Source organism: Brachyhypopomus gauderio, chromosome 21 (assembly GCF_052324685.1).
Source record: "Brachyhypopomus gauderio isolate BG-103 chromosome 21, BGAUD_0.2, whole genome shotgun sequence".
NCBI classification, from domain to species: domain Eukaryota; kingdom Metazoa; phylum Chordata; class Actinopteri; order Gymnotiformes; family Hypopomidae; genus Brachyhypopomus; species Brachyhypopomus gauderio.
Genome location: NC_135231.1, coordinates 5,345,483 through 5,362,213, shown reverse-complemented (window position 1 = coordinate 5,362,213; position 16,731 = coordinate 5,345,483). Strand labels below are relative to the sequence as shown.

Here is a 16,731-nt window from a genome sequence, read left to right as displayed (position 1 = left end):
AATTGTAATTATGTGCTCACTCGTGAGTTCTCCAAGTAAAAAGCAGCATTGAATTTCTGCACTTCTTTCATTTATATGCAAATATTACATTACATGACTGATTTCAGAGAAGAAAGCAGATATAGGCCAGAGTGTGTTGGGTCCAATGGAATATGGACTATTGAAAAAGTTTGTGGCATCACAGAAAGTTGTGGATTTGACTCATGCAAATCTCACAAAAGTATTGTCATTGCATTTTAGTTTAATCGCAGAACGATTCAGGTTCTATAAAAGACAGCAACAGCAATATGAAAAGGTCTCTGAATATCTCAATATAAATATATCACTCAGAGGATTGTGAGGATGAAGAACTGAACCTGTTCACAGTTTACATTGCACAAGTTGGCATAGATATACTGGTGCCTCCATGTCACTGATTCCAGTCGCCCTACCAGGAGCAACTGATGAATTGACCCCTGAAACCTACTGCAGTTCATCAGTCTTCATACACAAGAGAGACCAGACCTGTGCTTGGCAAGATTGAGGTTCCTGTAACATAAGGAGTGGATGTTGCCACTTGTAATGGTCAAAAACAGCAAACCACCACTGCTGGGAAGGAATTGGTTACAGAAAATAAAACTAAACTGGGGAGATATCTTTAGTCTGCAGAAAAATTTACCACTCACACATGCTCAAAGAACACAAAGATTTGTTCAAGGATGGCTATGGAAAGATTAACGAATAAAGATCAGAGTGCAGAATGATGCCAAGCCCATCTTTCACAGACCAGGACTAGTGCCTTGTGCATTGAGGGAGGAAGAGGAAGGAAAATGGTATTAGTTCACAATTTAAAGGAATGAATGGGCAGAGCCTCTTGTTGTCATGCCCAAAAGAGACAGAACAGATTGTGTGGTGATTACAAAGTGACGGTGAATCGATGCATACTCTCAGAGGAATATCCTCTTCCAAATGCGGAGAACTTATTCACTACTTGCACTGGATCAGTTTTCAGTAAGTGACTGGCTGGTGGGACAGTTTTCAGCAAGCTTGACTTGTCCTTTGTCTATCAACAGTTACAACTTGACCCCAAATCAGCACAGTATCTGACGAACACGCACAAGGGTCTCTTTCGATACCACTGTCTGGCACATGGTGTTTCCACAGCTGCAACAGTGTTTCAGCATGGACCAAGTAATGCACGGGATGGAGAACGCTGTGGGCTCCCTGGATGATATTCTTGTCACAGCACCTACAAAAGAGAAACTTCTTACAATATTAAATTAAGTACTGGAAAGACTAGAAAAGCCTGTTGTGGTGTCTGTGCCTCTGCCTGTTTCTGTTGTGGTTCCTGTTACTTTGTCTCCTCTTGTTTTGGTTGCAGTGCTTGTGTCTATCTTTCTTCTTGACCTGTTGTCCTTTACCTGGACTATTTTGCATTTTTGTTTTCCTCTGGTTCTTCTGCTATTGTGTATTCTTGCTCCTGTTTCTTTGTCTCATGTCCCCGTTTCCGCTCCCATGTCTCCCATGTCTGTCTCTGTTCCAGCTATCGTCTCTGTTACTTCTCCTGTATCTGCTCACCTGTCCATTTCAGATCCTGTTTCATTGTCCATTTCTTTGCTTTCAGTTCCTGTTCCTTTGTCTGCCCATGTCTCCTCGGTTTCTGTTGCTCCTCATCTTGTCCGGTCTGGTCCTTTCTAGTCCTATTCCTATTTCTGGTGGTTTTTGGTTTTTTGGTCATTTTTTTTTTGTCATTTCTCTAGCCATGTCGTGTTCTAGTGTCTGTTCCAGCCTTTTACATACTTGCCATACTTTAGTTCTGTTTTTGTGATTGGTTTTTTTCTGTTTATCATGTCTCAATATGATCTCAACTATGTTTCACCCAAAGATTAAGAGCTGCATCAAATACAAGTAGCCAAAATCATATTGTGGATTTTAGCTATTGTAGCGCATATTGTATGTTCACACATTGGCAGACTGTATGTGTAGTTTTTAGCAATGTTTTGAGCATTTTGTTCAATAGATGCTGTTAGCTATATGCTGTTAGCTAGCATAATGGTATGGTGATGTTGATAAGCTAACGTTAACAGTAACAAGAGTTTTAATCACACAAATGCCTGGTACCAACGTAATTGTTTTTAAAAACAATATTATTCAGTATGTGCTTCTGGTCATGAAATATATGTTGGAATGTATACAGGGCTCTAGAATTGGAATGTACAAGTATGTAGCCAGATAGTTCATTTCTTAGTGATGGCCTGAGGATAAAATGTGTTTTTAGATATAACTAGTGGTAAAAGCTCTTTTACTAGTGGTAAAAGCTCTTGCCTTCCAGGGCTGGTTAGGAGTATGCAGCCTACCTTATTACAGATAGAAGAAGCTAAAGTGACATAACCAGTGGACAAATTATTGAAGAAATCAGAAATGATCAAAATATTGGAATCACTGGAAGTTCACAAAAAGTGATGTATTATCCCCTATATGACCTATATCCCCTATATGGCCTATATGACTACCAGAGTGAGATGGCCCTGTGGACCACATTGTGTGCTCAAAAACTAAAATGTGCTTCTTTGGTATGGAATGGCAGCAAGTCAGTAAACACTGGTCACTGTGGGTATGGAAAAACTACATTGAGACAAAAAGTTCAAAATGATCAATAAACTAAATTAATGTTGTCTCACCTTTTTATGTTCAGATTGCATTAAATGTGCCATATTTTTGTCAATTGTGATTTTTACACAGCAATCGAAATTTGTCCTCCACTTTTAACCCATCTGTGCAGTTAGAACACACAGACACACATATTAGTGATTACTAGGGGGCTGTGGATCACACGTGCCCAGAGTGGTGGGCAGCCCTAGCCCGGCGCCCGGGGAGCAGTTGGGGTTAGGTGCCTTGCTCAAGGGCACCTCAGTCATGGCCTCAGGTCTGGGAATCGAACCCACGACCCTCCGGTCACAAGACCAGTTCCCTACCACCAGGCCATGGCTGCCCCATTAATGTTTTCAGTGTTATAGGTTCAGGCATCCATCAGAATATAAAGTCTGCACTGACTGTGACTTATAGTTGCACTGACAACATGACTAAGCATTTTAACTGACTTGGTCATAGGCAATGGCACACAGACTAGATACTCTGATGGCACTGACAAATTGACTGGCCTAAATATTTGCTTTTGAGGCAAAGTATGTGCTTTTGCAGGTATTTCATAGAATTGAGCTGTTTGCACTAACTGTTTTGAGAAATGCACTTGTCGTGATGACAATGTAAACCATGATGTGAGAAATGTACCAAATCGGCCGAGAAAAACTAATATGGAATAATATGGAAGTATTATATTAAAACAAATATTAACTTTGTCAGGAACTTTAAACAAATTTTTAAAAAATTACACAGGTCAACAAAAAAAAAATTTTACTGGTGCCCAAAATATTTTAATGAATTTGGGGTATTTTTGGGGTGCTGATTCTGAATATGCTATCAGTTTTGCCAGATTGGCTCAAGTTTTTGAGATTTTTGGTATCTTATTTATAGCACTTATATAGCATTAGCATATAGCATTTATAGCACAAGAAGAAGTTGTAATAACGATCCAGACACATTCTGTTACATTTGTGGTGAATATACACTGCAAAAACATAGAAGAAACATAACAGACTTCATAAAAAAAGTGTATTTGGCCTATTTTGGGGTTATGCTTGGGGACCAAGACAAGTCTTGGGCACCACACATAGTGTGTTTTTTTTACACATTTCACGAAAAATCTCAAAAACTTGAGCCAATCTGGCAAAACTGATGACATATTCAGAATCAGCACCCCAAAGTTACCCTAAATTCGTTGAAATATCTTTGGCCCCAAAAATGCTGTTGACCTGTGTTATTATTTTTTTTATAAATTATAAAATGCTCTTGTTAAAATTATGACCTTTCTGTTGTTAAGAGTCAGATTCGACCTAGGTATAATTACAAAACAGTAACAATTTGCCAAAACTGAAATCATGAAATCATAAGTTCCAATAGTGCACAGCCAGCTGTTCCTCCAACCATTTGATATTCAGTTAGGGGCTTCTATCTTCGCCTTGTTGCCTTGAATTGAGTGACGGGTCAAAACCGACCCATTACCATAAGAGATAGTAACAGAAAGCTAACAAGAGGAACAGTGAGGAATGAGAATCTAAATACTGATTGGAATGCGCTGTTATTGATCTAAATATGAATATATGTTTATGTAACTATGGCAATGAAGAGTCCTGACATGAAGTCTATTCTGAGAACTACTGTTCAACTCTACTGTGAGGGTACACAAATGTTCTGTTTCATAACATGCACACACACAACACACACACACATACTGTAAAGGAGTAGATATAATTTATTCAATTTGTTTGGTATTCATCAGTTTGATGCTGCTTGATCTGAATTAATACAAATGATTGAAAACATGGCTAATGAACTACATGATCTGGTGGCTTTTCTAAGGCCAATTGCAGCATGCACACAAAGGGTCATAGGTAGTATCTCCAGGGCAGGGCTGTATATATGTTATTCCAGCAACACAAGAGAGGAAGGATCTTTTGTCATCAGGATTAGGGTAGTTGCCATCAATCTTGCCTGCACAGGAGCCGGAGAATGATTGTTTAGCTTGTGAAGTAGATGGGGCAGATGTCAAGTTAGGCTGATTAATTGAGTTTCCGTCCTTCCCAAGCTGAGAGGTAGAGGATGATGAAGCAGCAGGTACTTCTATCCAAGAACAGCACAGACAGGACAGAAATCGTTTGTTCTATCACTCACAACATGCACACACAAAATGCTTACACATATACTGTAAAGGAGTAGATGAAATTGATTCTGTTTGTTTGGTATTCAACTGTTTGGTACTGCGTGATCTGAAATAATACAAATGAATGTGAACATTGCTAAAGAAATACATATTCTGGTGGCTTATCTAAGGCCAGCTGCAGCATATACAGGAAGGGTGCCTGTAGGGCGGCGCTGTATGTATTTCACTTCAGCAACACAAGAGATGAAGGATGTTTGGTCATCAGGATTAGGGTAGATACCTTCAGACTCGTCTTCACAGTAGTCATAGAATGGTGGCTCAGCTGTTGGAGCAGGTGGGGCAGATGTCAATTTAGGCTGAATAAGACCTGAGGTTCCACTCAACCCAGGCTGAGAGGTAGATGAGGACGAAACAGCAGGAACATCTATCCAACAACAGCATAGACAGGACAGGAATCAGTTCAGGCTTTTATTCATTCACAACTCATTTTAAATACTGATTTAACTTATTTTTTACAATTAAGCATTGAATGATAGGGACGAATGAAAGGACAGAAGGAATGTATAGACAAGTGGCATCAAGTAAAATATAGTTTTGTGTTAGGGATCATCTGTTGATGCCTTTTACTAATTTTGACAGATATTACTTGAAAATGAAGGGAGTTTTAAAATCAAGGAGATCCTATGGTAGGATGGAGGGAGGAAATAAAGGACAGAAGGAGAGATGAGTACAGTCAGCATGAATTGCAGTTTGTTGCTATTTGATGGATATTACTTGAAAATAAGAGTTATACAATCAATGAGTCCATATGGGAGGATAGATGGATGAAAAAAATGAATGAGGAACAGTAAAGAATCAGATCAATGGATGAAAAGAAAATAGTGTTTAGTGATATTAGTGTAGATTATTATTGTGTAGATATTAGTGTAGATACATACTAATTTTGTTGGTTATTGCATATAAAACTTAGGAACTAGAATGCATTTAAAATGAACTGAAGTCAATGGGTAAAATAGGGATGAAAATGGAAGGGATAAAAGAGTCAGGTGTGACGTAGCAATTTCTACCCATCCTCGTGTTTAGGATGGGTAGAAACACGAGGATTCTTCTCATGGGTAGGATGGAGTTTTCTCCAAGGTTTGGTGGTTCTAGCTATAATACTGTGGATGAAATAGCCTTCTAATTTTCTGAGGTGAAATAATAATATAAGAAGAACAGCAAGTTGTGGCATGTAATTAAGAAGAAGAAGAAGAAGAAAACGACGAAAAGAAGAAGAAATAAGAAAACAGTTCGTTGCTGTAGTCAAGTCAACTTAATTATTGGGATATCTGTTTTTGTAAAAAAAATAAATAAAGAAAGAAAGTAAAAAGCATACCAATATTGAGCTGTTTCTTGATCTGGTTAATGAGAGGGTACTTTCCTTGGTTACAAAACGTCCCTGCAAAATCATCCAGGTCCAGAGACCAGACGAAGGCCCCTCCAAACGTATTGTTGTTTAGATACTGCATCTGCAATCAGAAAGCACTCAGTAACATAAGAATCACGGAACAAATGAGAGTAATATAATAATATTTTAATATATAGAGAACATAACATAGGAACCTTTGTTTCAAAGCTCTTCTTGTTGTCAAAGCCAACCCAGTCATTTCCTTTGGTAGCGTAAGGCACTTTCTGATCTGTAATCCATTGTGTGGTGGTTCCATTAAGGAAGTTACAGATCTGGTGGGGAATAACCATCCATTATGATACTTTCTACCATGTATATGATACTTTGAAGTTTTTTATTGGGGTTTATTGTAGAAAGTGCACAAGGTGGTATGGCTCCCTGTGTACAGACCTCATAGTAAGACCAGAATCCTGCCTCTCTTGTGTAGGGTCCAGCAGGGCCAGGGCCACTGGCTGGCGCTCCCAAAGTGTTGACTGCCGTTGTCAGATGGAATGTTCTACCATATGTGGCAAAACCCATCATAAGCTTCTCCACAGGGGCACCGTGATCCTGCCAGTATTTCATTGCAGAATCCTGCAAAATCAATATCAATCATTATACTGTGTCATATAATACTGTATTTGCATCTCATGTTTATATGATATTCTAGAGTTCCATATATGACTGAGGTAGCAAAGTATTATTTTACAGTGTTATAGTCGATAAAATCTTCTGTGTCCAGGGAACCACGATACAGTGGACTGCTGTGTCCAGTAACATTCTCCCACGACCCATGGAAGTCATAGGTCATCACACTGATCCAGTCCAGATATCTGAAGGAAATGAAGACATGCTCCATCAAAACTACCATTCTGTGTGTATAATATTCATATTCTTTTATTGCAACACGTCCAACAGAACCTACGTGATGATTTCAGTAATTTCATATGCAGCATCGATAGTTTTGTTTACTGCACCCACTGCAGCTGTTAGCATTAGCCTCGGGCGGCCAGTAGTTTTCCCTTCTGCCTCAAAGGCCTGCACAAGCTCCTACAGGTTAGACACATGGACTCTTAATTACAAAATACCTTACGAGTAAATCGAATTTCTAATTGTACTGTCATTCAAAGCTATAATTACGGAGATTGTTGTTAATTAATTTGTTTTAGCATAGACGAATGCAATGACAATGTAACGTCAAGTACTGACTTTACAGAGTAGAGTGAATCTCTGTTTGTCCTCTGGGGGGCTCCCGCGGGATCCAGGATACTCCCAGTCCAGGTCCAGCCCGTCAAAGCCGTAAGTTCTCAGGAAGGTGATTGAGGACTGGATGAAGGTCTGTCTGTTCTCTGGGGTGGACACCATGGTAGTGAACCTGTACAGGCAGCATGTTGGGCCCTGATCAGCATCTCAAAATATGTGTTGTTTTTTTTTTCATTGAAAAAATTCATTAAAATATTTTTTTCATAGCAGGACCCTGAAACACACTTACTGAGCAGTGCCAAAGTTCCATCCTCCAACAGCCAAAAGTGTTTTCAATTTGGGATTTCTGTTAAATCAAATATGTATGCCTTTCATTAGCATGTGATATAATCCAGAACACACTATATTTCAATGTACTTACCAATGCAAAACATACATTTGCTTCAGACCATTGAAAGATTGGTAGAGGGTCTCATCATTCCACTCAAAAGTGGTCAGCTCGTTTGCTTTGTTAATGACCGAGAATGCATAGATCACGTGTGTGCACAAGAACGGATCTACATTTTCGGGCATGTATCTCCCAATACCGGGTCTGTACTGGGACCAGTTTGTGAAGTAGCAAATGAGATTAAATGCTGAACCTATGAAAAAAAGTATATTGTTCCATAATATAAATATAGTCGTAACATAATATAATAGTCGAACAATTTATAAAATAAAGCACAGAGAGAAACTCACCAAAATGACATGACAACAAGCAAAGTCCTACAAGGTAAATTAAACCAAAAGTTAATGTTAAACTAGAGATCAGAAGTCATTAACCAAATGACACAAATGTTTAATCTGAATTCTCCAGTACATCACACCTGCTAAGAGAACGAGTCTCGCCATCGTGATCTCACTGTTCCTTCTGCTCTGTCTCCCTGTTAGTAAAAAATCTTGTGCTTGCATTCGTTCTTAAATATACTCGCAGGGCAATGAATAACCTAGATATAGTCTTTATAGAGGGCGTTTTCATGCGCTCATCCTAATGTTTCACACGTGAATTACTGGAAGAAAAGAATCTATTATTGCATAACAGTAGTTTTACTTAATGCTACACTGACTCTACAGGTTTAACGGGGGTTGTTAATAGGCTAAATATATTATACACACATTCATGGGCGTCTCTTAATAGTGCTGGAAGAATGTTGTTGCTTTCATTTCGGGTGTTGCTCTCATTCCTACTGCCCCTCAAATCAGTCAGATATAATCCCCAACACAATATCGCGCTCAGAGCAAGTGTTGAACAACACAAGAAGCACCGACGCAAAACATATATATATGACCCACAACTATTTTATTTTTAATTTCATAAAACGTATTAGCTTCGTTTCGCAAATTTTAATTTTATAGCGCCTATATTTATTTGCTTCGTACGAAATAAAACAGAAGCACGAACGTCAAGCGTTTATTTGTATTGACTAAAACAAACATTATTACGCGAATTATAACTGGATAAATTAAGCAAATATACATTGATGGAGTCTTTACTCAGAGGAAACAGAAATACAAATATATTCGGCATACAGGCCTATGCTTTCAGAAAGGAGCCATTTCAGAAAATATTGGGCTCCCATCGTCGCCATCGTAAATTAATCATACAATGATTAGCTACCACATTTATTTTTGTACTAGGCCTACTACTGTAGCAAACAAACTTTCTGAAAAATAAATAAATATACGCTGGATGGACTTATAATCATTAGTATTCCCAAAGTTTCCATTTCCTCAAGATATCTCCCAGAAACACTTACCTTTTACTTTATTTAACAGAAAAAAGAGTAGTGGGACAAAGCTATGTTTCTGCGTGACAGGGACGGATTGACACACAAGCGACATGGACAAACTGACTGTATATTTCACAGTGCCTTGTTTTGTGTGTGTGCATGCCACAGTGAAGCAGAGTACGTCCTTGAAGTGTAACTGATTAAATATATTTATTTCTATTAATCTGAACAGAAAAGGTGTTTATATTCCTAGTGCTATAAAGAGACACCTGGACATGAATACAGTTTTCCAGCACACACACACACACACACACACACACACACACACACACACACACACACACACACACACACACACACACACAAGCCGTAATGAAATGGTGTAAATGAAATATGAAAACATGAAAATATTGCATAGAGCAATTATTTAGTCATGACATCCTTCCATCATTCAACTTACTGTGAATTTTACCCTCTTACTGTGAAAACATGCATTCTCATTTGTGACACTGATGCCAAATCATATTACTATTATAAAACAGTGGTAAAGTTTGAATTATTTACAATGAATATTGGGTTTTAGAACAAGAAACCATTAACTGTCAGTTACCCACATACACTGAGAAACATCGGTGTCAAAACTGGCTATGATCCAGAGCATACAAATGCATTGTCATAAGGAATGCCTTGTTAATATCAGAGACTGCTTAGATCAGGTGTGTCCACAACTAAGGATTAACATTATCAGGCAGGAATTTAAAGTTAACAAACATTTCAGTTAACACTGACACACAAATACATTTGAAGTAGAAAGCACAGATGTTATTATTGCCAAACCACACAAATGTTAACTTTGTATCCTGTGGTCACAACAGAAGTGTTACTTCTGCTATTTTGTTTCCAAAAGTTAAAAGAGAAGGTGTATTGAACAAAGAAACATGGTATATGGGGGAACATCACATCTTATTCCACACACAATATGAAGAAAAAAAATGTGTTTGCAGAGTTATGACTGTACAATATGCTTCATCTGTACAAGTTTGTCATCAATGGGGATTCTTAGTTAATAATCTACATGTTAATAAATGTAGCAAACTTTCCATAGTTTCCATAGTTCCAAACTTTATCAATGTAGAAAAGTCAAGATCTTTAATGGTTGGCTAAATCAGTTATAAGCTTACCTATTATCTCCACTTAACAGATATACAGAGCAAAAAACAATATAACTATTATACTATATATATATATATATATATATATATATATATATATATATATATATATATATATATATATATATAACTATATATATATAACTATTATAACTATATATATATGTATATATACTATTTTATGTATAAATATAAATAACTATTATATATATATAATCACTTATTATCATCTTAATATCACTTATTATCATCACAGCAGGAACCCTTGCTTTGTAGAAATGGTGGACATGGGTGTTGTGAGTCCACTGGGCAGAGGAGGCATGTACTGGGAGAGGCTGGGTCATTTCTGAGACCACGTCTGTGTTACTGACATGATACATGGTTGCTTTACTAGCACAGGGAGCATACTGCTTGTCACTCTTAACTTGTGATGTAAATACTGCTTCCAGTAAAAGCGGTTAACTGTCTTGGTACCTTGAGTGTCAAGGCAACTTATGGGAGAGATTGTTCTACGCACAACGCTGTCCTGCGAAGCCATTCAGGTCCAGAGCTGAGATGAGGACCCATCAAATGCTTCACCACTAAAAAGTGAGGCTAGATATCAGCTGTGGGTCAAAATATCATCATGCACTGTGTCAGCCACTTTACAAAACAACCACCTATTTCTGCTTCTCTTGTGCAATACCAGTCCAGTGTTGTTTCTTGATCAATGATATTGACTTTTATCACCTCAACTGTCTGCTGTTGTACTGTTAAATGAGGCTTCACACTCAGCCTTTTATTTTAGTCTAAATGTAACAGGTAAAAGACAAAGTCAATTGATGTCATGCAGTTTGTCTGTGTGTTTTTGTATAAAAGATGAAAAAAGTTTAGGTTTAAGTTAAAGTTTAAGTTAGCCTTTAAAGTCCAGTTCTGCTGTAATGCAGGAACATGCTTATAGCCCAATATAAGGGTTGTTAACTACCCCATATCTGTATTTAAAGCCACACTAGCATCATCTGTGCATGCTTTGTCTTTCTGAATAATTGTATTTACTAAAAGATTTATATTGCAGTTTCAATTTTACTTGTAGGACTTGTAGAACTTGTAAAAATATTAAACAAAGGTCTTGAAAAACATGTGGCATTAAGGTCAGTGTCCGAACCACAAAAGCGCAAACAAAAGAGATAAAGTTTCTGCTCAGTTGCTCTGTTTACAGTAAATAATAATACCATGAGAGGCACTGTAAGCTGTTTTCACACAGGGTGTGGGTGTAGATTGAGCATTCAGAACTTGTCATAGAAAGTCTGATGAAAATCACGCATGTGTATAGTTCCATATTTAACCATATGATTAATTCTCATCATTCTTTACAGCACTCTGTCAAAATCATAATTGTCTTTATTTAGTGATGACGTGATTCTATTCTCCTACTCAAACAATAAGGAAATCATAGAGAAATATTAAGCATGACTGATGATGTGAGGATTATGTAACACAACTTTAAAGTTCAAGTGTGGGGCTGTGATTGAGCAGATCCTGGATAGTGACGTCTGCCACCTTGTGGATAAACCTAGTATCTCTCTTCATCACATAGTGCCAATTAATGCTGTAATAATCAGTATTTATTACTTATATCAGAAAACAAATCCATCTTAAAATTGTTTCCATTTTAAAGGGTTATCTATTTAAAGATGTGTCAAAAATATTCACATTTGTTAGACCATGAAAACACATGGGTACTCTAAGCTGTTTCAAAATACACCATCTAAATACTGGTCCTAAATAGCATGTTGGATTTTCACATGCTTCCTCACTGCACAGCAGGGGCGAGGCTAGGGTACTTTTAGTGGTGCTAGAGCACCACCGTGAAGTTGCTCAGCACCCCCTGGCTCAACACATTTTTTAAATATTATATTATGCAAAAACCTTGCTCTGTACCTGCGCAATACTTTGGTATTGTGCCTCTGTGAGCACTGGGGGCTGGGCACCCCTAAAGACCAGATCCTAAAATCGCCCCTGCTGCACAGTATGGCTAAATGCGGTATGTTACCTCATCATACATGTTAGTACTCTACTATAACATTATATATTTGTACTACACAGATAGTTTGTATTTATTTAAGCTTATCAAATAAGTTTGTCAACAAGTATTATTGCAAAAATAATATCACAATTTACATTTGTTAGAGACAGTACACAATGTGACAGTTGGACCCAGTTCATGTGAGGAAGAGTTTGATAATTGATGTAAAGTGTTGTCATACATAACCATATAAGAATACATAAATACAGTTCACGTGCCAGACAAACTAAAGAAGACACATGCTAGTGTAACTCGGTTAGACTGCGTTGCTAATGTGTTTCTTTCCAGGTCTGTATGACCTCACTAGTATGAACTGTGTGAAAACTAAAGTATTGTTATTGGTGTGACAGGGGGTCACTATACTTGTGCACTTCTCCCATGCACATGCCTTTCTCCGAGTATGTTAACATGTGAAATTAGAACTGCAGATAAAACAGATTGACAAAAAAACAAAACAAAAAAACATTGTCATTCAGAATGCCATCCTGGAGAATGCCATGTCCCTGGCAACCCACCAGCATCCATTACTAAACCTTGATCTGCTTGTTCATGGCTTTTCCCTTATCAACATGATAAACAGATCATTCTCCATACAGTCAGTGGCCTCTTCCCTTTTAATGCACAAAAACAAAAAAACAAACATGATTGGTATATCAAAGAAATGCTCTCCTTAAATCAGCGTAACTGTCAGATATCACGCAAACACTTCTTTCCACTTTTCTGCCCCTGTCATGCTAAAAACTGAATCAGTATCAGTATCAGTCCAGGCCCCACCACTTCCGTCTGACTTCCAGGAAAACGTCAGACTCCTCGTCCGTGCTCGGCAGCGTGGAAAGCGAAACTAAACCAGCGGGCGGCTTCTCCCTCGGAGTAAATGGGAGCTGTGTTATGCAAACGAATAGATGGCCACAGGGGACGTTGGCTCGGGGCTCTCGCGGTATTTGCTACAGTCCCTGTCTCTCTTACTGGTGCCGGTATACTCTCCAATGAAGGAGCCGTCTTCGTTGAACTCGATTTCGTCTCCTTCCCCATACTCCATCAGGCTGTCGTCGCTGCTCGTCCTCTTCTGCATGTGCTCGATGGTGCCCTGGCTACGCCCCTGCCGGCTGTCCTCCTCACTGGACACACGCGGAACAAAGTCATGTAGGTATGGGCAACACAGGCTTAATGCATAAACTGCAGATGGCCGATCAAGGTATATGCAAGGGTGACAGCTTCATGCAAGGAGATCTCTGTAATATCCTTCTGAAAGTTTAGAGGAAATACCTACCGCCTGGTGTAAGGAAGGGTGGGGACTCGTGTTATCCTAAAGTAAACAATAGAGCATTTAAACAACAAGGAGTGTGGGCAATGCCTTCCAGTGATAAACAGGTATTTTATTTGCAGTAACATTTAAATGTATACAACATGCATCTACACAGCAGAACAGCATAAATGACACAACTGGTTAGGATTGTACTGTCCTATTGAAGCCATTTTAAATTATTATTAGAGTTTGCATTTCAGTCTATTATTATGCAATACAACATATCACACACACACACACACACACACACAATGATAAAAGAATGTTAATCCATGTTACATATGACATTCATCATACCTTTCAAGAGACCTTCAGGGGTCCAATTTGAAAAGATATGGGATAAAAATAAGGAAGAATGATCAGACATGAGAGATTAATTGATGGGGAAATGAATGAAGAGGGGAGAGAGGGAAAGTTACAAGGGTTCATACTGTCAACATGGTGTGATATGACTGGGTTAAATCCTGTGTATCACTGCTTTTGTGTATTTGGCTTTTGCCACTTTGAGGGTGAAAGAACCACAGGTCTATTTTCTTCCTTCCTGCATCATGTAAAGTGCAAACTGCCAGATTTACCTGTAGTCAAAAGATCCCTCTTCCTTCTCATCCATTGTATCAAGTACAAAATCCTGCTTGTCCCGCACTTTAAAGAGAAAAGCAAATATTAACCTTAACCTTCCCACAAAATAATGATTTTATTTAAATGAGTTGTGTTTGTAGTATATTTACAACACAAGATACTTTAAGTCCAAATGTTGCATAGTGGTGTATAAGTTGAAGCAAAAAGGTTTCCCCCAAAGGTTCTGTGAGAGGGTGAGTTTATTCTACCTGGGTACTTTTCTCTGTGAGAGGGTGAGTTTATTCTACCTAGGTACTTTTCTCTGTGAGAGTGTGAGTTTATTCTACCTGGGTACTTTTCTCTGTGAGAGGGTGAGTTTATTCTACCTGGGTACTTTTCTCTGTGAGAGGGTGAGTTTATTCTACCTAGGTACTTTTCTCTGTGAGAGGGTGAGTTTATTCTACCTAGGTACTTTTCTCTGTGAGAGTGTGAGTTTATTCTACCTGGGTACTTTTCTCTGTGAGAGGGTGAGTTTATTCTACCTGGGTACTTTTCTCTGTGAGAGGGTGAGTTTATTCTACCTAGGTACTTTTCTCTGTGAGAGGGTGAGTTTATTCTACCTGGATACTTTTCTCTGTGAGAGGGTGAGTTTATTCTACCTAGGTACTTTTCTCTGTGAGAGGGTGAGTTTATTCTACCTAGGTACTTTTCTCTGTGAGAGGGTGAGTTTATTCTACCTGGGTACTTTGCTCTGTGAGAGGGTGAGTTTATTCTACCTAGGTACTTTTCTCTGTGAGAGGGTGAGTTTATTCTACCTGGGTACTTCCCTCCACGAGTTCTCTTGATGAAGAAAACACTGAGCATGATAAGAACCAGTAGTGCAATAGCGCACATCAACCCGATGAACCACCCCTGGGTTACTATGTCCACTTGATCCCGGGTGTATTCTGTACACACACACACACACACACACACACACACACACACACACACACACACAAACAAGTGAGCAAGCAGTAAATGACCATTTACAGTATTCAGATGTTCTGTATATAAGTGTGTGTGGGAGTCCTCACCTTCAGTTGTGAAATGGGGAGATTCCTCTGTGAACATCTCCCCCATCCCCACATGCGTCTTGGCTGCCAACGAGAACTTGTAGCGGGTGTAGCGGTCGAAGCGGTGCAGGGAGAAGTGGGTGGTGTTGGGGGGAATGTTCTCCTCAATCCACTCTGCTGCTGTTACATTCACTGCTCACAAAGTAACATCGCCAGTAAGATATCAGGCCCAGAGAAGTATCAGCTCTTATAAACTCTCCCCTTTGTGAGATATAATCAGTAGGTATTGTGTGGAGGGCTTCTCACGTGTTTGGTATCTGAGGACATATCCAGTCAGGATGCCGTTTGGCTCAGCGGGTTCCTCCCAGTCGAGATAGATAGTGTCATAATGCCTGTGCATGATTCGGAAGGACCTGGGTACAGTTGGCACTGGGCAAAGACAGAAGCAACAGGTGAATCATGTATGCCATGCTGTCTAGGTAAACATCTTTCACCACCAGCTCCAGTGGTGAACTGCCAACAGCAGTTGTTACCTCCTTCCAGTGTCTGGAATTCAATCCTGTTGCTAGGGGGACCCTCATAGCGGTTGTTGGCCACCACAATGTACATCTTGTAGTTACTGTAGGGGACGAGACCAGTCAGGATGCCTGAGAGCCGTGGTCCATTTGCCTTGAAACTCTTGGACTTGATCCTCCTGTTGATGCTGTGATTAGGCAGGCGGCTGCTCTCACGCCAATAGTACACCTGGAAGATCACAAACAGCTTCTCAACAACGTACAAGTACCAACACAACAGTCATGCACAGGAACCCTAACCCTTTATGTGTTTCATAATGGCATAATACTCAGGTTTTGGGATTCTGTGTCCATGGTGTGTGTCTGCTGCTCGGTCTCACCGTGTACTCCTTGATATTGCCCATTAGGCTGGCTTGGGGCACAGGCTGCCAGTGGACTATCAGTTTGGTACTCTCCACGTCTGAGACCCTCAGGTCAGTGGGGGCAGTGGTGGGGCCTGTTTGAGATGTGTGAAGTCAGTGACTTTGCAGAGAGCTTCTGTCTGACTTCTCTTGTAAGTATCAGTGAATGGATCAGTCTTCTTTGGCCAACTGGTAATGCATAAGATGCTTAATGTATTTTTGTGCTTTGAGGGTTCTGCAATTGAGTACAATCGTGTGTGGGTATGTGTGTAAACATAAGTGACTCATAACTCACGATCCTCTCCAGAGTATCCAGTAATCATAGGTGATTCTGGTCCAAGCCCAAAGTCATTGACAGCCTGAACTTTGATCTCGTACGGAGTGAAGGTGTCCGTGTCGTAGATTATGTAACTGCACCACCAGTAGGTGGTGTAGTTCTTCCACTCTTCTCTGGAATCTCTACGCTTCCACCACACCATGTAGCCAAGATTGGGCCCATTCC

At 39.3% G+C, this 16,731-nt stretch overlaps 2 protein-coding genes across 5 annotated transcripts in view; both read right to left on the bottom strand.

The window, feature by feature from the left end:
• Nucleotides 1-4,333: 4,333 nt before the first annotated feature.
• Nucleotides 4,334-9,268, bottom strand: LOC143484882 (acidic mammalian chitinase-like). Of its 2 annotated transcripts, none has more exons than XM_076983914.1 (12): nt 9,185-9,268; nt 8,127-8,153; nt 7,825-8,029; nt 7,678-7,734; nt 7,395-7,560; nt 7,111-7,235; nt 6,895-7,018; nt 6,597-6,779; nt 6,362-6,478; nt 6,135-6,267; nt 5,040-5,183; nt 4,334-4,719 (listed from the first exon to the last, which is right to left on the bottom strand). In XM_076983914.1, the coding sequence occupies exons 3-12, from the start codon at nt 7,959-7,961 to the stop codon at nt 4,454-4,456; spliced, it is 1,452 nt and encodes a 483-aa protein (XP_076840029.1). In that variant the 5' UTR covers nt 7,962-8,029; nt 8,127-8,153; nt 9,185-9,268; the 3' UTR covers nt 4,334-4,453. The 2 variants fall into 2 exon arrangements, with proteins under 2 accessions (XP_076840029.1, XP_076840028.1); XM_076983913.1 differs by lacking the exon at nt 9,185-9,268 and adding an exon at nt 8,255-8,506.
• Nucleotides 9,269-10,593: 1,325 nt separating this feature from the next.
• Nucleotides 10,594-16,731, bottom strand: part of nfascb (neurofascin homolog (chicken) b) — a 13,530-nt gene continuing 7,392 nt past the window's right edge. For 2 of the 3 annotated variants that reach the window (XM_076983910.1, XM_076983909.1), the window contains 10 exons: nt 16,525-16,731; nt 16,209-16,324; nt 15,847-16,057; nt 15,620-15,742; nt 15,335-15,505; nt 15,074-15,205; nt 14,276-14,342; nt 13,998-14,009; nt 13,665-13,700; nt 10,594-13,512 (listed from right to left, as the gene is read on the bottom strand). The exon at nt 16,525-16,731 is cut by the window's right edge and continues 19 nt beyond it. In XM_076983910.1, the coding sequence (XP_076840025.1) occupies nt 13,281-13,512; nt 13,665-13,700; nt 13,998-14,009; nt 14,276-14,342; nt 15,074-15,205; nt 15,335-15,505; nt 15,620-15,742; nt 15,847-16,057; nt 16,209-16,324; nt 16,525-16,731 (1,307 nt within the window). In that variant the 3' untranslated portion in view covers nt 10,594-13,280. The remainder of the gene's footprint in view (nt 13,513-13,664; nt 13,701-13,997; nt 14,010-14,275; nt 14,343-15,073; nt 15,206-15,334; nt 15,506-15,619; nt 15,743-15,846; nt 16,058-16,208; nt 16,325-16,524) is intronic. The other variant, XM_076983911.1, reaches the window with a different exon arrangement.

Bases quoted from the DNA above. Each gene is read 5' to 3' on its own strand.
- LOC143484882 (XM_076983913.1), bottom strand. From the start codon at position 8,339: ATGCAAGCACAAGATTTTTTACTAACAGGGAGACAGAGCAGAAGGAAC. The intron at 7,735-7,824 runs GTATGTTTTGCA...TTGATTTAACAG, and splicing joins TTCAATGGTCTGAAGCAAAT to AAATCCCAAATTGAAAACAC. The intron at 6,780-6,894 runs GTAAAATAATAC...TTGATTTTGCAG, and splicing joins ATTTTATCGACTATAACACT to GATTCTGCAATGAAATACTG.